The sequence below is a fragment of the Phytophthora sojae genome (assembly GCF_000149755.1).
Source record: "Phytophthora sojae unplaced genomic scaffold PHYSOscaffold_10, whole genome shotgun sequence".
NCBI lineage: Eukaryota > Oomycota > Peronosporomycetes > Peronosporales > Peronosporaceae > Phytophthora > Phytophthora sojae.
Window position 1 is genome coordinate 101,308 of NW_009258124.1, and position 19,364 is coordinate 120,671.

Below are 19,364 nucleotides of genomic sequence, written 5' to 3' on the forward strand. Positions count from 1 at the left end.
GGTAGCCAGTAACCACAGATGACAGGGATAAGACACCGGCACCGCCTTACTACACGCTCGCGCTTTCAACGCCATTCAGGCCACTTCAGAATTTCTTCCCTCGTAAGCATGTCGCTTGCATTTCTTGATGATGACTCGAACTTTAGCGATGCAGTAGGCAACAAACAAGAGGAGTTTGGATCACACCTAAAATCGCAGAACCTCAAGGAGAATGAACTCTTCGATGCGCCGGCAACATTCCTGAGCCTTTTCGAGAACGTCACCAGCCCTAATGCAGTCCTGCCTCCTGTGCGAACCGAAGGCTTCGTTGGAAATCGACCCTTAGAGGTACAACAACACCAGAATCGCAAGCGTAAGAGTGGGGTCTCTCGAAGGCAAGAGCTGGAAACTCTACGTGATGAAGTTAGCCTGATGGAGACAAAGCTGTCAGAACTACGCCAGAGAGCTAAGCACCGGACAACGGCCCCAGTCAGCATGAGCAGCCAAGACCCACCACTTTGGAAGGGCGTTACAGAGCGACAGAAAGCGCAATGCAAGCAAGCTCTGGCGAGGAATATCAAGCTTCGTGCAAAGCTTAAGAGCCACATTCGTATGGCGAAGAGCTTGATACGAACGTTGCAGAACAGGGAGGCGAGTCTGGTAAGTATTTGCATACAATGAGAGAAAATACGATGTTCTCAGGCTTACCACCAATGCCGCTTGTGCTTCGTAGGCTCCGCGCCCGCTTCCCGCTTTAACACCCGTAGTGCAGCAATCTACACAACGCGCCGACAAAGACGAGTTTGCAGACCTGTTGGGGAGTATGGAGAACCTCTTCATCGGGACGGACGACAAGACTCGATTGACACCAGTTGCATCTGTAGGCTCCCCGCACGTTCGAGATGCGCAGATCAAACGCAGTTTGGACGGGGAATACCTCGAGTTTCAGGACAGCAGGTGCCTCCCTTTCACTGTGGACGTCGTTGACCGAGCGATGTGGCGTTTTTTTCGAGAAGCAGGAATCTCCTCAAGCCACTACAAGCATGAACGTCAGGTGAAGCAGGAGGATACTATTGTACGGACGTATGATGTCGAGATCGACAAGAGAAGCGGCGTCACAAACTTACATGGGAAACAGTCGGTGCGTCGTTACTTCCGCGGCAACAGCGTCGTGATCGTGCGGAAGTCAATCATGACTCCTGCTGGAGGCAATGGCGCTCAATTTGTCGAGAATGGCTGGATTGTTATTTCACCCGTACCAGGACAGCAGGCGACAGTAACACGCGAGTGTTCAACCATTTCTCCGCTCGGGCGTTCAACGGAGTGTGGGATAATCACAGAGGGTATGATTTCCGCACGAAAAGACTTAGTCGACAAGGCTTTTCAGGTTCTAGAAAACATTCTCTTTGAGGAGGCTGGTAAATGTCCGTAATCTAGTTCCATGCCCAATTGTGCGCGTGTTTCATCATTCAATTCAGTCGCATAGCTTCTTCCAGCAGAGCATCTTCGACAGATTGGTGGATGCCGTCCAGGTTTTCGAGAAAGGAAGAGGTGACGATGTCTGTCAGTATCGCCACTTCCTCCTGACTGTTTGGCATCACCTCCGGTAGTTCTGTTCTTACTTGCACACAGGACTGGATAATCGTCGACTCGAGCGACTTGCTAACAGTATCATCATCACCATACTGCTTCTCAACCAACGTCCACCCAGAATCACGATGACGCATGCTTTGAGCGGCGCTAAGAGTTCCTTCAACTTTGGTCTCGCAGGCCCATACAAATACACATCTGTCTTCTTCGATAAAGCGCTTGACCACGAACCAGGCGTCTTTGATCACTTGGTGTTTCTTGTGCCGCACAGTGAATGCCATTTTCGCCGATAGTGTGTCTTCCGTGCCGTCAACCAACTACATACCCACAATTCTTCTGATCAGCATTGTAAATTAATGGAAAACCCGAACAAAAGATGAACCTGAACGAACCGAGTAGTGGCCATCGCGGAGCTTGAGGTGTGGTTGAGCCATCGAGCGCCAGAACTGTGTCGCCGTCGCATGCATCTCGAACGGCAGGATCTTCGAGGCGAGAAACTCCATGAACATTCCATACGCACCGTCCGGCTTCACCTGCATGTGCTGTCCATCAGTCTTCTTCCGTGCGAAACTATTCTGAAGAAACACTGCGTCGGTCTGCTTGTGCTGGTCATCCAGTCGTCTTAATATCCTCTCAAACACGTCGTTCTCCGCTTCATTTTCCACTCTCACTCGTTTCCGCTCGCTTGCCCACGCTCCAGACTCCTAAAAGCCCATACAGAAATCCACGTCAACCAGTCTAGCTCCTCGATTTCTGCTGATCAGCCTGCTCACCTCCAGCGCCGATCTCTTCCTCAGCAGCTTCTCAAGGTTCTGGACGATAGCCAGTTGTCCCTCCACCATCCCTCGCAGCTTCTCGTTCTCCCTCTCCACCCTCTTCTTGCCCTCCAACTGACGCCTCGCAACGCGGCGCCACACAGACACCCCCTCCACCTCTTCCTTAAGAACTCCAGCCTCGGAGTTCTTAAGTTGCCGTAGCTGCAGCTCGAGCTCTTTAGCCTTGAGTCGCAGGAAGTCCAGCTCGTCTTTGCGTCGCTTACGACGAGGAGGAGAAGGAGGCACAACGGCCACTGGGATTGAAGGCGTCTGGGTGACACTCTGGCTGCTGCTGCTGGAGCTGCAGCTATCTACAGTCGTGGCGTCTGCATCTTGGCTCTGGTCCCGCAGCTCCACCGGCTCGGGGAACAGCAGCGTCGGGTCTAATAACTCGGCTGGCAACTCATCGCTGCTATCTAGAGGTGCTTTACTGAGGTGGTTGACGTCTAATTCCTCGCATTCGGGCAGTAAAAGCTCGTCGAGGCTGGGAACGTCGTCTAGCAGCGCAGGGAATTGGCTGCTGAGATCCATTGAGACGTCAGAGTGCGGCGAACTCGGGCTCGTCGTGGAGCTGGAGAGGGCGGCGAGCAGATCCGATGCGCTGGTGAGCGAGGTGTCGAGGTCGTCGGCCTCCATCGGCGTCACGGGTGGACCCAAATTTTGCGTAACGTTTAGATGAGTTGTGTTCAAATACCGCGACAAACTTATACCCTCCTATACGATTGCAGTGCTTTAGCCCCACTTAGCCCAGTCCGTAGGACAAATGGAAGGACCAAAAGTTAGGCGCCTCGCTCCGTATAACTAGAAACAAATAGGATCATGCGACTACATGGGCACAACCCCCCGTCCTAGCTGTCCTGGTGGTCTTATCGGTTTAGCGTCCTCCATTGTCCTTCTCGAGATATAAGCCGTTGAAAACTTGTCTCTTGTAACATCGAATTTTGCCGATTTGTCCTAGCCTAGGACAATTTTGACTTGATTTCAGTATGGTGTCAGCCGGAGCTATCTTTAGCGCCGATTTCCCTGCCCGATGCGCCTTATAAGACACACCTTTGGGGGGTTAAAAACACCCCATACAAATATCAAGTCATTTTGGTCCTTTCTCGGGCTCCCTAGGACAAAAACGGCCGGTGTGTGCCACACCAAAACACGATTTGGACCTATCTCCTAGGACAAATCTAAGCGGGGTTAAGTTTTGTAAACTTATAAATGAAATTTCCACATCGCGTTTAAAATTTGTCAATCAAAATTCATACCGGGTACCACTTTTGAAAGGCAACTGGTAGTAAGAGTGAAAACACTCTGATTCGATCCAAACTGCAAAGTTGTGCACCTAAATGGAGCGATTCCCGCAGCGTTTTGAATCTTACTTTTATTCCAGAAAGTACGTGTTTAATATCTGAAAGAGGGGGTACCCCGCTTCCAGATCTGTGATTGATTGATTTCTGCCCTTTCTTCGCACTTTTAGGATGATTTTTGAATTCTAAAACCTACGGGAATTGCTCTAATGTGATACTAGAACAATGTTTTTAAGCCAAGACTTTAATTATATCCTTAGCTAGTGTTAAACTCAATCAACTGAGAGTATTTTATGTTTTCTGTGAGTGATTTTACCTTGTACAAATGTGATGTACGGTAAAAACTAAAAGTTGATTGATCAACTTCAAACACGATTGTCTAAAACTTTCATCTGTCCGCCATCGTCGATCGAGACAAAACTGAATGAAAACTCACCTTACTTAATTAATTAGAATTGAACGATGGGTTTATTACATAGGACGCATTAAACGTACTCGCCCGAATATAAACCCTCACCCGAATAGAAGCCCGTACCGATAAATACCGGTTGTTCACGGTTATTTCATATTTCATATCTGAGAATTTCGAGCTTCTAGCCCTGTACTATAAAATAAAGTCCGGGCTCTAATAGGGCAAGTACGTTATTTAATATACGTCTTCAATATTTTATTAGATAAGTACCGTATTGAAATGATTTTAAAGATTTAAGTTTTGTTTATTACACCATTCGAATAACAATAAATGGTTAGATAAAGTAAACTGGATCGTTATAATATGGGAAAAATTATTAGTGAAGAAGCTGCTTGAACTGAACACGGCCAGATTAAAATTACCTGAAGAATTTAGTCGGTGGGACTCCCAATTACCACAAAATATGATGATGGTTTTGAGATTAGGTGTACATTGTTCATCCAAATCATAGAGCTGTATGTACTGAAATCAGATGTACTATTGTCTGATTTTCATTCAAAAAGACAAGAATTGAAGTGCATGTCACTGTTCCGAGTAAATTGGTAAGGTATTACGCACCTTTAATGATACTAAAAGTATGATAAAATAGCACATCGCACAAATTTGACGAAAAACGGAGTTATTGTAAAAAATGGAATGACCAAAAATCGCTAAGACCAAAATTTTAATGTAGTAAATACTCTAAAAATCGTACGAATTATTAAACTTAATTTTACTTGATTTCTATGTTGATCTTCATGTAACAACATCTTGAGTTGGAAATTGTTACGATTTTTCGATAGAAACATGATTCCCCAGATTCTCGCGCCACGGGGGGGGGGGGGCAACACTCATGTCCGTCCTTACACGCCCACTGAGCGTACGTGTTCGACCACAATTATCTTGATCCTTTTGTCGGGGTGAAACTCCTCCCGAAGCTTGGGGGCTATCTCGTACAGCTAGTTGCAGCCATCCACGTGACAAACCGCCTTGTTGCAGCAGATCGGACACCTAGTCGGGTTGACCGCTTTGGTTGCTAAAGCAGAGCTGGCATGACCACGTGTCGTGCGGGTCCACGCGGCACCTCCACGCCACAACCTTGCCACTCCCCGAAAGAAAGTCTCGCGGTCCCTATTGGCATCCCAGTCCCATTCCGCGATGATATATGAGTTAGTGACGGCGATGGAGTTGCAACCATCCAGGCACACCTTTCGGTGGCGGCAGAACGGGCACTCTGCACCGGGGGTCGATGTCTTGGTCTCTCACACGTGGCAGGTCATGAGCTCGCACCTCAACTGCATCCTCTCGTTGCTCATCGGGAAGTACAGCCGCATGTCCATGTTATGCTCCTTGTCCCACTGACCCCGGAGATCCTTGCGCACCGCCCACAACGAGATGAAGAAGTCCACAGTGCACAGGACTTGCCTGGAGCAGATCCGCCAGGTACTACTGGTAATCATATAGTTCAAGTTCGCCATCCATGTATGGTGCGGCACGTCAGTGCACCTCCAGTGCCATTTCGGCTTCTGTTCGGGCCTGACAATCCCGCAGTCAAAATCACACTCGTTGGCTTTCTTATTTGCGAACGCTGGGTACTTTTTGGTCCTGGGGTGTGACCTCGGCTTCCTCTTCAACCCCTAGCATTGAGATCGCCGCCCTGGACACCACCTCCTTCTCCGGAGGTGCCTCCAGGTCCAGGTCCACCAGGCGCAACACCAGCGCCGGCAGCAGGATCAACAGAGCCATCGCGGTCACCACCCTGAACCCCACCGCCTTCCTCGGAGTGCCACGATCTCCAACAACCTCGCCAACAACAGCACCGACAGAGGCGCCGTTGCCACCACCATGACTACCGCCTCCAGAGAGACTAATCACCACTTCGCCACTTGGCAAAAGAGTAGATTCAAATAAGTGTTTTCAAGTCCATTAGGAATAATGGCGTCTACGCTGGCCGGTGACAGGCGACCTCAAACGACAGATGAAGCCGACCTGGGCCGCCTCCCCGCTTTTCGCCACTGGCCGTGCGACATGGCTGTGTTGCCGTAACGAACGGCGCCGCGACCGACGTAAACTCTACTTCCTGGGTCGGCTTGGCGATCTTCGGTTCCAGTGACGAGGCCTGCGCTTCCGGCTTCACGGCCTCCACTTCCAGTTCCACAACCCCCTCCCCCTTCAATATCAGAGTTCCACTCCCAGCCCCACGCTCTCCACTGTCAACATCAGCTTCACCACTTCCAACTTCAGCCTCACCACTTCCAGCTCCACGATCTTCACTCACAGTGCCAGCGCTTCCACTTTTAACTTCACCGCCATCACTGCGACGGTGCTTATGTGGTGAGCAATCTAGCGTGCTTAGTGCACGGTTGATCGGAGGCATAGGTACAACCACACCATCAACCGGGTCCCCAGCAAACAGCAGCAACGCGATCCCCAGCAACATCGGCTTCAATGTCGTTGTCACCACGAAGGTCAATTTGACCACTGGTTGTGCCGGCTGCTTCATCACTGTCGCTATCGCGGCACTAATCGTCATCGATGTCCCTGGCGAGGTCATCGACACTCTTACTGCAGAGATCGATGGGAGCCCCTTCCGAACCAGCAGCTGAATTGGTGCTCTGAATATGCGGGTACGCTGCCGCACCCGCGGAGGTATTTCCCGAGCGCACGAGCCAGCACCTGATGCCAGAAGGCGAAGCAAAGGCGACATCTCCGACAGCTAGATGGTTGCTGCCGAGTGCTTGCTAGAACTGAAAATCCCGCGCGGGCACCGCCGGCAGAATCGAAAATGCGGCCTCAGCTGCCGAGAGGAAACCAAGGGGAGTGATGGTCGGCAACTTCACGCTCGGCAACTTCAACGTATCATTTCACTCGATGTAGCCGTATGGTTCTCTCGACAACGTCCTCCAGTATCGGTTTTGGCCCTGAGCAATAACTCACGGCACATGAAGCACTCGTACGAGTTCGTCGTAGCGATCCTCGGTATAACGTAAAGGCTAGCAGCGCTCCACTGTGTATGGTTTTCGCTAGGTAGTTATCGCACAGCTAAAGCGGTGTACTTCCGTGGCGATCTCCAACTCGTGCTGCCCATTGAATGCTGCGTCTACATCACACTTAAGGGCTTTCGCCGTAGCCTGGTTGATATGTCCGTAGAGAGCTTGCCTGATAACTCACCTTGTTCACAGTGGTGTTAATGCACCAACGGAAACATCCACAGTTCTGCGCATCGCTATAACTTCATGTATTGAACGCCACAAACATCACCTCCCCACTCATAACATCTTGGTCCCATGATGTGGGGTGTGGCTCGTCAGTGCCATTTCGGAGTCTTGACGCCTCAGATATCCCACATCTCGAAATCACATATGATTGTCTTCGTGTCCCATAGCTTAGTGTGCGTTGATTTTTTTACTCTGATTTTATTTTCTCGTCTTTTTCTTGGACACCGCGCAGGGATTGATTTTAAGGTCACCAGCCTAAACACTGCCTTCTTTCAGAAATGACGATTCACAGTTCAAATATGTAGATTTGTTACAGGTTTAAATTGGTGGAGCTTGATACTACAAAACAAACACCATAGTTGTTCTTGAAGAGCAGTCTAGGCAGCGCTGCTGCATATCTAACGGACCTTAATACAAAGGGCACGCTATGGCTGGTGAAGTCTATCCTGCATACTTTTAGCAAGTTGGTGTTTATTTTACACATATTTATTACTATTGTGGCTTTCATCCGTTTTGGCAAATCGGGTGGTCCAAGATCCGATATATCGGGCCCGATTTGCTGGAGGGCTCCGATTTAGCAGGAAGGGTTGAGGGAAGCAAGCTATATCTGGCCCGATTTACGTCTGGGGGCTGCGAGTTGCGAAGCAGGGGACAGAAATGCCGCTTTTTGCCGGCAAAAGGGACCGCCGCGAAAACATGTCTGGGGCCCTCTCAGGTCGGCGTGGCACGAAGTTGTAGCGGCCGTAGATGTTCACACAGGTGATTTAGATGGCCATAGTGCTATGAAGCGGCTATATACAGTGTACTATTGTCGCCAATATCTTGCAGTTCTAATGCGTCATGAGAGGTGGGGAGGTATGTCCTACTTGGAATGCCTCCCCTTTGAGCCTTATGCTACTTACTCAGGTCAGATATAGCTAAATTGGACTAACCGATCATGTGGGAGCTCCATTTTATATAAATAGGACTTCGAGATAACACGTCAAATCGGGCGGCAAAATAGTTGAAAACCACAATAACACGTGTGACAAGAAAACTAGTAATGGTTCAAAACATGGTTTTGAAATTAGAATATTTGGATTTTGTTTTTAGAAGAAAATGATGTTTGTGAACCATTAGAAGTTTTCGCGTTGAAAGTTGACTAATCCAGTTTTGTGAATCAACTTTTCGAAAAGTACACAGAGAAAGAGGAAAATTTACACCATTTCAAGAACAAATTAAGTGAAGAGAAATCAAGAAAAATAATTAGAAAGGCATATCTAATATCCCTTTGATGTTCAAATTCTAACTTGCAAAAGTCCTGACTGGATAGCAAACACCCTGGAAGGACTGACTAGCAAAACTGGTGCACGGTGATTGCCATTTTTGTTTTGAAAAGGGATCTTCTAGCCATCTGTATCAACCACTACCTCTCGTTAGCAATGGCAAGCTGAACGAGAGATACAACGACCAGTACAACGCAGTAAGCTTGGTGGCATTCGCGAAGTTCAAAGTGTGGTTGAGTTGCCAAGCGCTACAACTGTGTCGCCGTTGAACGACAGGGCCTGCGAGGCAAAAGCTCCATTACGCCCTCTGCCTTGACATGCATATGATGCCCGACCGTTTTCTTCTGCGCGAAAAATGTTTTTGAAATATCATTGCTCGTACTAGTCGACCCGCCCATGTTCCGAACTCCTAAAACCGCAGCTCCGCCATGTTTAATTTCTCCCTATATTTACCAGAGCATCTCCAGCAGCGAAGCATGATGAGTACAGGACAGGTCAAACTTGTTCTCTCAGCCTGAAGGGCTGAGAGTATACCGCTCACTTTTCGTTTCTTGCTTCAACTTGGAGGTGTTTTAAACATATTTGTGAAACCTGGATCACTAAATATGGAAATGTTTTATACTGTTTCTTTCGTTGTCTTGGTATGTGTATACTCTGCCCGTACGGAAGACTTCCATGGGACGACCCTTCATATTTGTGAATTGGCAGATTCAGAAATTCCACCTCTCAATTGAATCTCGCTTTGAAGCCATTTACTTTTGAATATTTTTTCAGCAAAGTACGGTACTACCCCGGCTTAAGTTCATGGTTTGTCACGGCCATTGTGGATTGCACTATAGAAAAACACTTTTACGGGATACAGCGGTTGGGCCACTCGCACGAAGGGACGCCCACCTCACTTGTTAAAGTACACAGGTCACTTGTTTAAGTGGCCCTTTCGGCCAATGAGATTCAGCCCAAAATATGGAGCTGTACCAGTTGCAGCTGGGAAGAGAAGTGAGAGGCTTTCACTATGGCCCTTGAGCTTCAATTGGTACAGCCCGGCCATTTAAAAACGAGTTAGAAACGTGGTGTACCGTACACTTTACTCGGGCAGACTATAAATGTGGTGTACCGTACACTCGCCATTATGCAGGCTGCCAAGAAATAGGCAAGCCTTTCGTTCACTGGGAAGCTGGTCTGATCGGCAACCCGACGCGGTGCCTGCCGGTGCCGTCGTTCAACATCATTAACGGTGGCTCGCGCGGTGGCAACAAGCTGGCGATGCCGGAGTTTCTGCTCGTGGCCACGAGGTTCACGGCCGGCTTGGAGGCGTACCACACGATGAATCTGTTGGTGGGCTAGGCCAAGTCCAGGATCCAGAGACAATATTCGTGTAGCAGTCGAGCTCGTGGGTGGGGTGAACCACGACATGCGTGAGCGACTCGTAGAGCAGCAATATGGAGTACAGAGGCGACCCGACCGTCACCTGCACGTTGTAGTGATGGCTTGATGCCAGAGCTTCTGTTGCACAACATCGTTGGCCTGCGTCAGAGATGCAACACGTACGGTGGCTAACATGCTTTTTGATTTAGGAGCTGTAGACGAGGCCTAACAAGTATGTATGACGGACACAAGAACGATTACGTGGAAACATCTCCTTATGTATTTACGCGTATGAAGAAAAGATCGCATCCAGATCCAGGAGGAAGTTTAAGAAGCCGCAGCGTGAGCAAGGCACTGGCAATTGAAGAGTTCTCGGTTGCGAGCGCTGTATCGGAAGGTGAGTTCCTGAAGAGGAGGTATCTCGGCCGCCGCAAATATCCCGAGGCGGGTCGTGTTCGTCCAGTTGAACTCGTACATCACGCAATTCGGTTCACAAGAGTGGTTAATAAACCGACTCTCATTGCCGCACGACAGCGCGTCAACGTATACTTTCGTTCCTCCATTCCAGTCAACCAGGGTGCGGAAGGCTGCTTGATACCGTCGGTTGACGCGTTCACTTGCGTCGCTCTCGTACGGTATTTCACCGACGTACTCGATAATGAAAGCCCCACGGGGGGTCCTTTGGGTTGAAACAACGCCAAGCCCGACCCGAGATTCCACAAGGTCGAGTGAAAACCGTGGCTCAAACCGGTTACCACAGGCTGGACCGAGTAAGCAGTTGAAGTCGCCGCAGATGGTGGCCGTATTAGCGTTGACGCACGCGCTGGTCAAGTGAGTGCCGTGTTGGAAACGCAGCACGGTTCGCAGTTGCAAGGTTCGTCGTTGTACACCGGTGTCGTCATAACTGGGTATGGTTGTGAAGCGGAAAAGAGGCTGCGGTCGATATGGACTACGTCGTCAGGCCAGGCTTGTGGGACGATAAAGTCGTAGTCGCCTCCAACGAGGGGCAGCAGGGTTTGCTCGGATCGCATGATGCAATTGCTACGGGGCTAACCTAGTGCAAGTTTGGGTATGCAGAAGGCTGAGAGACCTCGTGCGCGAAGAGCCTCGAAGAGACTCGAGCAGCGCTACTGTCGTTTGTATGGTTGACTTGGTTACTGTATTTCAACTTCAACTTGGCTCCGTCTCAGGACATTGCTGGAAGAGAGCTACAAAAGATCGGATGAAGAGACATATATTACGCGGCGCTGTTGCTAGCTCGAGTGTGTGCTCCTGTTGCTGTGCTTGCTGTCAACCAGCGACTGCGAGCCACCTACAGCATCTTGGACTTGAGCTCGGCGAACGCCCTGAGCGGCTCGTCGCCCTCCGGATCCACGACGTCGGCCAGCTTGCCCTTGGCGCGCGCGTCGCGCATGCGGTGCCAGATAGCAGTAGCGCGCTTGCGCTCCGTGATGAGGCCGAAGAGCGCGCAGATGTCGATGAGCAGCTTGGTCGGGTTGAACTGCAGGAACTCGCCCTCGCCCGTGGAGTAGTCGTACGGGAATTTGTGGTGCCAGTTGTGCCAGCCCTCGCCGAGCGCCAAGACGGACACGAGCCAGTTGTCGCGCGGGCAAATGGTGTCGTCATACTCGGCCGAGCCGTAGAAGTGCGTGGCGCTGTTGACGAGCCAGGTCGCGTGCAGGTCCAGCACGTAGCGCAGGAAGCCGCACACGAAGAGTGCGTTGAACCACGTCTCGCCGGCGAAGTGCATGGTCACCAGCATGGGGAACACGAAGCACATGAAGAGGTTACCCCACGGGTTGAGCTTCTCCTGCAGCACGACGGTCCAGTCAGCCCACAGGTCGTCGTAGTTGAGGCCCTCGCCGGCCTTGACCACCTTGGGGTCCTTCTTGACCAGCAGCCAGCCCATGTGTGCGAAGAAGAAGCCGCGGCCGGAGTTGTGCGGGTCGGCGCTCGTGTCCGAGTACTTGTGGTGCACGCGGTGGTCTCTCGCCCAGTGAAAAACAGTTCCTTGGTTGGCCATTGCGTTACACAGCATCAGCAGGAAGCGCACGAGTCCGCAGGCCTTGTAGCTGCGGTGCGCCCATAGGCGGTGGGCTCCCATGGTGATTCCGAGGCCGTTGAGCACGTAGAGACCGAAGAGCCACCAGTACGTCTGCGTCTTGCACTCCGGCAGGCACGTGGCGCCCACGACGGCGCCGATGTGCACGAGCGTGATGTAGTAGACCATGGGCCAGTTGGCGTTGCGGTAGTTCTCCACCCAGTTCACCATTGCTGCTGCTGCTGTTGTCGGTGCTCGAGTGCGTGAGAAGGCGAAAATTGGACAATGAGCTTCCGGGCTTCGCTCGCATCTGTCCGTCGGTGCGCTCCTGAGCGTGCGCAGCAGAGGGTGGATGAACTGCAGTCCCGCCAGTCGATGTCACGGCCGTGTTGGGCGGTTGTCATCGTGTCACCCCGAGCTATTTAACGCATTGGGTTATGCAAGTTGAAGGGTATCCGTAGGGATCAGGCTGAACCGCCCAATGCTGGTGGTGCATGTCTTTGGCGCCCAGACTCGCGGCAAGCAGGCGACATCGTTACTCGGCCTGGGGACATGGCCAAGCAGCGTGACGTCCGGCCGGAAATCGCAATGATGTCAGGGTCCCTCGCTGACGGCCATCCGTGGGCGGAGCGCCAAAATGGGCTGAGCTGTTGCCACGGCACGCGCCTCGAAGCTTGATCATCTCCGAGATGGAGGGAGGAGCCAATGCTTCAAGCGCCAAGCCGCAACGCAACATATCGAGCAAGGATTCTCGCGTACCGGGTGGACAGGACAAGGTGGGCGTGAATCACTGTGTGGTGCGAAGCCCTCGCCATGACATCACGGAGCACTTGGCTCGGGCAAAATGGGCCCTCGTTTCTATAACGCCGAGGCATCCTGGCGGTGGATTCAGCGACGCAGAATAAGCGAGTTGAACACGAAAGCGTGTGTGGCCATTGTTCCTGCGGTGTGGGCATGATCGCCCGAAACACTTCGGTTCTGTGCGTTTGCATAGGCACTTTGTGGCTTGGTGGTCGTGGTCACTCGACCCACCGTCGGGACGCTGATACGGTGCTCGAGCTGCACGTGCTGGTTCACGCAGAGCCTTTCGCCCAGGTGACGTCGTGCGCTCTGAGCGGGTTCGCAGCGTGAGCCTCACGCTGTGGATACCAACAACTTGAGCAATAGAGCCCGCAACTTCTATCCGATAGAGGAGCGTGCAGCGCAAGGCTTATGACGCCTCGTAGACCATGGTCACGTCAAACGAATGCTCCCGACAAGCACCACAGCGATTTACTTGAATGTTCGAGCTTCGGGCAGATCAGCAGGCTTGCCGCCAATTCACCTCGGGCTTGGCACCGCTAATACGGAAGTACGCAACCAAGCAAGAACGGCGATTCTGGCACACAGTAGCGTTGAATGGCAGTGTGGCATGAATGGCCGAACGGAAGGACCCCCTTCTGCTCCATCAAGCCGATCACCTCACGCCCCTGCAACTCGTTCAGAAGCAATGCCACGGCTGCAACACCGAGTTGCAGTGGGTTTTCACTGGCGAATGCCATCCACCAGCGGTGGACGATTTCGTCGTCGTTGTGGACCTGCCGAGGTCTTGTCGGTGGCTCGAATCTCGCGCCGCTGGAGCCGCGTGGATTTGTCTTGCAGCGAGGAATCAACCGTGTTAACCCCTGCATGGACGGGCTGGTTGATCGCTGGGCCATCCACACCTGACACTCGCCTAATCCATCGCCAGTCTAGACTCTAGCGGCGCTGTTGGCGACTCGAACGCCGTCTCGGAACCCTCACAGCAGCCGCGTCTGCCACTTTTCGCGCAGAAATGCAGAGCCAAAGGCTCCAAACTCTCTGGAAAGGCGGCGTTCCTCGCCATAATGTGCGATGATATATAGTCTGTATGTAGCCACCCAAGGCCAAGAAATGCATACTGCACGACGCACAGCGCGCCAAGAAGCGCACGTATGCAGGCAGTTGAATTGCTGGTTTTAGCTCACTCATTACGGGACATAGCTCCTCCATCCCTACCCCCACCTATACAATACTCCAATACACTGAGTCTTCAATCGCTCAACGCAACACATTCAGCTCTCCCTCCAGTCCGAATTAACCTGTGCAGTCTCCATACGCACAGTGCACACTAGCGCATTCCATACATTGATTAGCCTAGGCTAGGACCTTCCTACCAGTACATCGCATCATGTGCGTGACCGACCTGCCCGGCGACCCGGACGGCGTGCTGGTGCTCCACGACGTCATGGAGCTCGTGGACGAGGCCTACGAGCCCGTCGAGGGCTCCACGTCCGCCAGCGCGTCCCCCATCGTGTTCGACTCGGACGACGAGGACCTGGACGTGCCCCCCCTGCGGCCGAGACACCGCTCCGGCCGCCGCAAGACGTCGCAGCGGCGCGCGCGGGGCGAGCGCTGCTCCGCCGGAGCCGAGAGCGACGACCCGAGCCACGGCGTCACGTCGCTCGCGGCGCCGCCCGCGTTCGGCAGCCCCGCCATGCTGGACGTGGGCGGCGGAGACGAGACCGACGAGGACGCCATGGGCATGGGCGGCGTCTACCACGGCGCCGTGACCGCCAGGCTCAAGCAGCCGCTGCAGCAGTGGCGGCTCAAGTCCACCATCACAGACGTGAGCGTCAGCGTCACGCCCGCTGTGTCAAAGCACAAGACAGTCAAGCACAAGCCAGCCAAACCCACGGCGGTCGAGAGCAAGGCGACGCCCAAGCACCGGATGAACCCCAAGGACGAGGTGCAGTACCTGCGCGAGCGCGTGCGGCAGCTGGAGCAGACGCTCGAGACGCTGAGGCTACAGGCCCTGGCGGACCGAGAGAAGGCCATGGAGACGGCCATCGTCTTCAACTTGGTGCCGCAGCCGGAGCTGCTCGCTCCGACTAACAACAAGCCAGCGGACTGGACGCCCGGCTCGCCGGCACAGACACAGACCTCCAAGGACAGAGTGAGCCTTGGAGCGGGCAGCCCCGCCGCGGTGGACGCGGTGAACGGCAGTGGGAACGTCGGCGGATCCCAACTCGCATCAAGTGACGGGCTCTGGGAGCGCATCGCCACGTTCCAGAAGGCCGAGTACGAGAAGTCCATGAAGCAGAACAAACGCCTGCGGGTCATGGCCGAGCAGCAGCTGCGAGCGCTCAAGCAGCTCGAAGTGGCCTTCCGCAACCCACGAGCTGTAAGCCAGTAGATGCCCTTGTATTCCGTAGTAACAGTGCTTCCACTGAACCATCGTAGCCGGCCACCCTGCGTTCCCGGACCCTTATACCTCTGTGCCTGTTGCTTCGTGTCATGTCCAGGTCATGCGCGCGTTGCAGTACAAGTGCCGGCCAGAGAAGCTGTTCCGTGGCAGTCTCTTCGACAGCGAAGCCGCCATCTTTGACTCTCTTCGGGTGGAGCTAGAGACGCAGTACCAGCAGACCGACAACGTGTTCCGGTCCACGGGTCTTGCCCATTTCGAAGGCGACATGGCGTGTTCAGCGGCGCTGCGCTCAGCCCCGAGCAGCAAAGGCGTCTTCCTGGAGAATACCGAGTGCAAGGTGTTTCCGTTCAGCCTCAACGCCGTGGACCAAGCTGTGTGGCACTGCATCGCCGACAGAGATTCCCAGTACCATCCAAGTCTGTACCAGGTCCACGAAGTCTCGGACAACATCGCGGCAGTGAAGATCACGGATCTGGTGAGGTTGCCCGAGGCCGACACGCTCGTGACGGTGTGGTTGACTGTGAAGCGCTTCTACGAGTGGTCTGACGACGGCCGGAAGCGCATCATTTGCGTGTGGAACGCCATGGTGGAGACCGAAGGCTCGCTGGATATCCGGTTGCAGGAGAGAGGATGGAATGTGCTTCGTCCGCTAACGTACACGGCATCTTGTGTCGATCCGAACCGTGCCATGAGCTTCACCGCAGACTTGTATGCGCATCTCGCCGCTTGGCCGCGCCGAGTTTGACCCCAGTGATGTGGCTGTTGGAACGCTTGCAAATGTGCTGGTCGGGTGCTACCATCGCACTGTGATCGTCATGCACCACGTGCTGGAGAAGTTGTTGCTCGTCGAGGATACTCGGTCGCTGCTGGGCTGAAACGCAAATGTCTGGGATACTCGGCCAGAATCATCACGATTCGGATCGAAAGTGCAGTGGATCGAGCCTTGCGTTTGCGCTCCATTTGCGAGCATCAAACGCAAGATGGTGAAGATGGTGGGAAAACGGTTTGTTGTATGCATTCTGTACAATAAAGTTTGTATGTTTTGTGTGTTTTCGTCGATGTTGCCGCTTTGAAGTTGCGAAGAGAAGTTGCAGACCCACCGACGTCTGAGCTGGCTCGCCATGACAACACCGCTACTTGCCGGTGACGGCCCTGCTCAGCCACATCATGCCTTCGTCGATGCCTTACCCAGACACAGCCACTGTTTTCGAGATATGTGAAGGATTCCGGGTCACGCGATGCAGTGACAGCTTTTCGCGGAGCTCTTCGACGTTCATGCAGTCCGGCTGATCCTGCTTGTTGGCCAGCACCAGCAGCTTGCAGTCACGTAGCGCGTCGTCTTCAAAGACACGGTGCAGCTCGTGGACCGCTTCGTCGATCCGGTAGCGATCAGCCGAATCAATCACAAAGATCACCGCATCCGCGCCCTCGTAGTAGAAGCGCCAAAGCGGACGCAGCTTACTCTGGCCACCGATATCCCAGGCCGTAAACTCGATGTTCTTGTACTTGAAGGTCTCGACGTTAAAGCCGATCGTTGGGATGGTCGTGATGGCCTCGCCCAGCTTCATCTTATACAGCAGCGTGGTTTTGCCAGCACCGTCGAGGCCTAACAGGAGAATCCGACTTGGCTTCGTCCAGTAGTTCGCCATCCGATCCATCGCTGCTTCCACGTACTGGGACACAAGGTTGCCCATTTCCAGTTGAGTGTCGAGTGAAGTTACTTGGTCTGATGAAAAGTAGTTATGGCAACAAACTCGAAGACGTTTTCCTTGGTCCGACCATCATTGCCAACACCGAAATGTATCATCTGCCATGCTTGTCAAACTTGACCTGGCAGATGGTGATTGGTTGCAGAACGCATGCGATAATATTGGCGGGGGACGTTCCACCAATTGATCAAGTCAAGCTGACGTGGCGGCAGTCCGAAGCTGCACGTCGAGGTTCGTACGGAGCCTCATCATACCGATGACTCCAATGGGCCACGTTCCACCCGGCCTCCAACAGTAAGTGAATCGCTGTCAGAGACAGCAAATTGAGAGATTCTCTGATAATTTGTCGTCTCCACAGGCAGAACTTCATATACCTCATCGTGAACTTCCACCATCACCACTATCGTTATCGGCCACGTTTGTCGAGCACAACCTTAGAGGCGCAGTACCGACACCACGATATTCTCAATAGTTTGGAACAGCCAACTGAGGTTCCGATGCACAGCTGCAAGAAGAACTCCGTGACCGCCCCGGAGTGCCCAGCAACCCCGCCGGCAATGACTCGATTCTGATCAAAAGTGGATGGTTTGAGACCAGGGCTCGCAATCGGGTACCCGAACCTGGGTAAATTGCTTACCCGCCCAATTGTGAGTATTACACTTCACTGACTTCTGAGTAATTCGAGATAAATCTTATTTATCGCTTAGAAAAGATGCCACGTCCGGCATCGCCACTTTGGACGACACCGGAGGAAGGCATAATGTGAATGTATGTGGAGAAGCAACGCATCAAACCACTTATGTGGGCGTTAGCAAGCTAATAGAAAACTCAAGCGTCATCTAGCGTGAAATAGAACAAAAGTTGTCCTCATAAGGGTTTGTAGCTCGTTATTTGCGTTCGTGAATGGCAACCCAACAAGCAATGTCTTCAGAGTGGGGTCAGTATTTGCAAGCTGACGCAGTGCACGAATTCAAATGAGTGTATGTACTCGAAAGCCCAAGTATATTACTCATTACTCGAAAGCCCGCGAAATACTCGAAAGTAAAGCCGTTCGGGTGTTGCAGGTATACCCGAACACATCAAGGAAATCTAAATTATAGCTAAATGGCGTGTACCGGAAGAATAAATTGTATGAAAGTGCACTTGGAGTTTCACCCATGAAGCCTCAAACGAGAAGGCTTGGCGGAGAAGTTCTTATACCAAGCGTAGATTGAGCTGCATACTTCGTATAATGCAGTGCCTTAGGATAACATAGTAAAATGAGCCGGGTAGACTCGAAAAGGGTTGTCGCGTGGGTGCGAGTACCCGAGTGGTCCCAGGAGAAGCGACCGGGTGGGTAACTCGAAAGTCGCTATTTGCGAGCCCTAATTGAGATTTGCGTTTGCGCTCCACTTGAGAGAATCAAAGCCTTAGCTACAGTCTACATCGAGCCGAGGGTCCTGTGGTTATGGTAAAACAACGAGTTAAATAGAACGATTTACGCCTTCGTTTAGACAGAATTGGAGACTAGCACTATATGCATTCTGTACAATAACGTTTGTATGTTCTGTGTGAAGTTGCGAAGAGAAGTTGCGGGCTCACCGCCCTCTGAGCTGGCTCGCGATAACAACGCCGCTACTTGTTGGTGACGGCCCTGCTCAGCCACATCATGCCTTCGTCGATGCCTTGCCCAGACGTAGCCACTGTTCTCGTGATGTGGGTAGAATTTCTGATCACGCGATGCAATGCCAACTTCTCGTGAAGCTCCTCGACGCTCATGCAGTCCGGCTGGTCCTGCTTGTTGGCCAGTACCAGCAGCTTGCAATCGCGCAGCGCGTCCTCGTCGAAGACACGGTGCAGCTCGTGGACCGCTTCGTCGATCCGGCCGCGATCAGCCGAATCGATCACATAGATCACCGCATCCGTGTTCTTCGAGTAGAAGCCCCAGAGAGGGCGTTGCCTTTGTCGGCCGCTGAAGTCCCAGATTGTGAACTCAGTCTTCTCGTACTTAATGGTCTCAACGTTTAAGCTGATCGTTGAGATCGCCTCGATGTTCCCGAGCTTCATCTTGTACAGGAGCGTCGTCTTGCCAGCACCGTCGAGGCCCAGAAGGAGAATGCGTTTCGGCTTCGTCCAGTAACTCGCCATTCGATCCAGGCCGGCTTCCACGTATTGTGACGTGACGTTGCCCATTTCCGACTTGGTTTGCTTTGACGCGGAGGGAATTGAAAGTTGTGGTGGCAACTGGTCCGACACCGAAATTTTACCTGGCAGCTGGTAATTGGTTGCAAGCGCAACACAGCGCTGACGGGACCAGTCAGGCTGACGTGGCGGCTGTGCGAAGCTATTTACTGCCCTGACAGCGCTGAGAAGCTTCACCGCGCTGACCCCGCTAGCAATTGTGCCACGTTCCATCCTGCCTCCAACGCCAAGCCAACGTCTCAGCGCG

The 19,364-nt window shown here is 52.7% G+C and overlaps 7 protein-coding genes across 7 annotated transcripts; 1 reads left to right on the forward strand and 6 right to left on the reverse strand.

The window, feature by feature from the left end:
- Positions 1–1,448: 1,448 nt before the first annotated feature.
- PHYSODRAFT_525001 (hypothetical protein) lies at positions 1,449–2,072 on the reverse strand (the record flags this gene model as incomplete). The annotated part of the gene is made up of 3 exons (XM_009536948.1): positions 1,449–1,613; positions 1,677–1,886; positions 1,962–2,072. The coding sequence occupies 3 exons, from the start codon at positions 2,070–2,072 to the stop codon at positions 1,449–1,451; spliced, it is 486 nt and encodes a 161-aa protein (XP_009535243.1).
- A 3,636-nt stretch (positions 2,073–5,708) lies between these two features.
- Positions 5,709–7,422, reverse strand: PHYSODRAFT_305556 (hypothetical protein; the record flags this gene model as incomplete). The annotated part of the gene is made up of 8 exons (XM_009536949.1): positions 5,709–6,018; positions 6,123–6,343; positions 6,412–6,674; positions 6,700–6,849; positions 7,071–7,140; positions 7,190–7,264; positions 7,305–7,349; positions 7,390–7,422. 8 exons carry the CDS (start codon positions 7,420–7,422, stop codon positions 5,709–5,711), a joined length of 1,167 nt encoding a protein of 388 aa, XP_009535244.1.
- Positions 7,423–10,308: 2,886 nt separating this feature from the next.
- PHYSODRAFT_524542 (hypothetical protein) lies at positions 10,309–10,779 on the reverse strand (the record flags this gene model as incomplete). The annotated part of the gene is made up of 1 exon (XM_009536950.1): positions 10,309–10,779. A coding segment is annotated over one exon (471 nt), but the record flags the coding sequence as incomplete, so codon positions are not given.
- A 514-nt stretch (positions 10,780–11,293) lies between these two features.
- On the reverse strand, positions 11,294–12,253 carry PHYSODRAFT_318624 (hypothetical protein; the record flags this gene model as incomplete). The annotated part of the gene is made up of 1 exon (XM_009536951.1): positions 11,294–12,253. The coding sequence occupies one exon, from the start codon at positions 12,251–12,253 to the stop codon at positions 11,294–11,296; it is 960 nt and encodes a 319-aa protein (XP_009535246.1).
- Positions 12,254–15,327: 3,074 nt separating this feature from the next.
- Positions 15,328–16,102, forward strand: PHYSODRAFT_524174 (hypothetical protein; the record flags this gene model as incomplete). The annotated part of the gene is made up of 4 exons (XM_009536952.1): positions 15,328–15,497; positions 15,559–15,600; positions 15,708–15,813; positions 15,932–16,102. 4 exons carry the CDS (start codon positions 15,328–15,330, stop codon positions 16,100–16,102), a joined length of 489 nt encoding a protein of 162 aa, XP_009535247.1.
- Positions 16,103–16,411: 309 nt separating this feature from the next.
- PHYSODRAFT_339065 (hypothetical protein) lies at positions 16,412–16,921 on the reverse strand (the record flags this gene model as incomplete). The annotated part of the gene is made up of 1 exon (XM_009536953.1): positions 16,412–16,921. The coding sequence occupies one exon, from the start codon at positions 16,919–16,921 to the stop codon at positions 16,412–16,414; it is 510 nt and encodes a 169-aa protein (XP_009535248.1).
- Positions 16,922–18,550: 1,629 nt separating this feature from the next.
- Positions 18,551–19,108, reverse strand: PHYSODRAFT_339066 (hypothetical protein; the record flags this gene model as incomplete). Its single annotated transcript, XM_009536954.1, has 1 exon — positions 18,551–19,108. One exon carries the CDS (start codon positions 19,106–19,108, stop codon positions 18,551–18,553), a length of 558 nt encoding a protein of 185 aa, XP_009535249.1.
- Between the last annotated feature and the right edge of the window lie 256 nt (positions 19,109–19,364).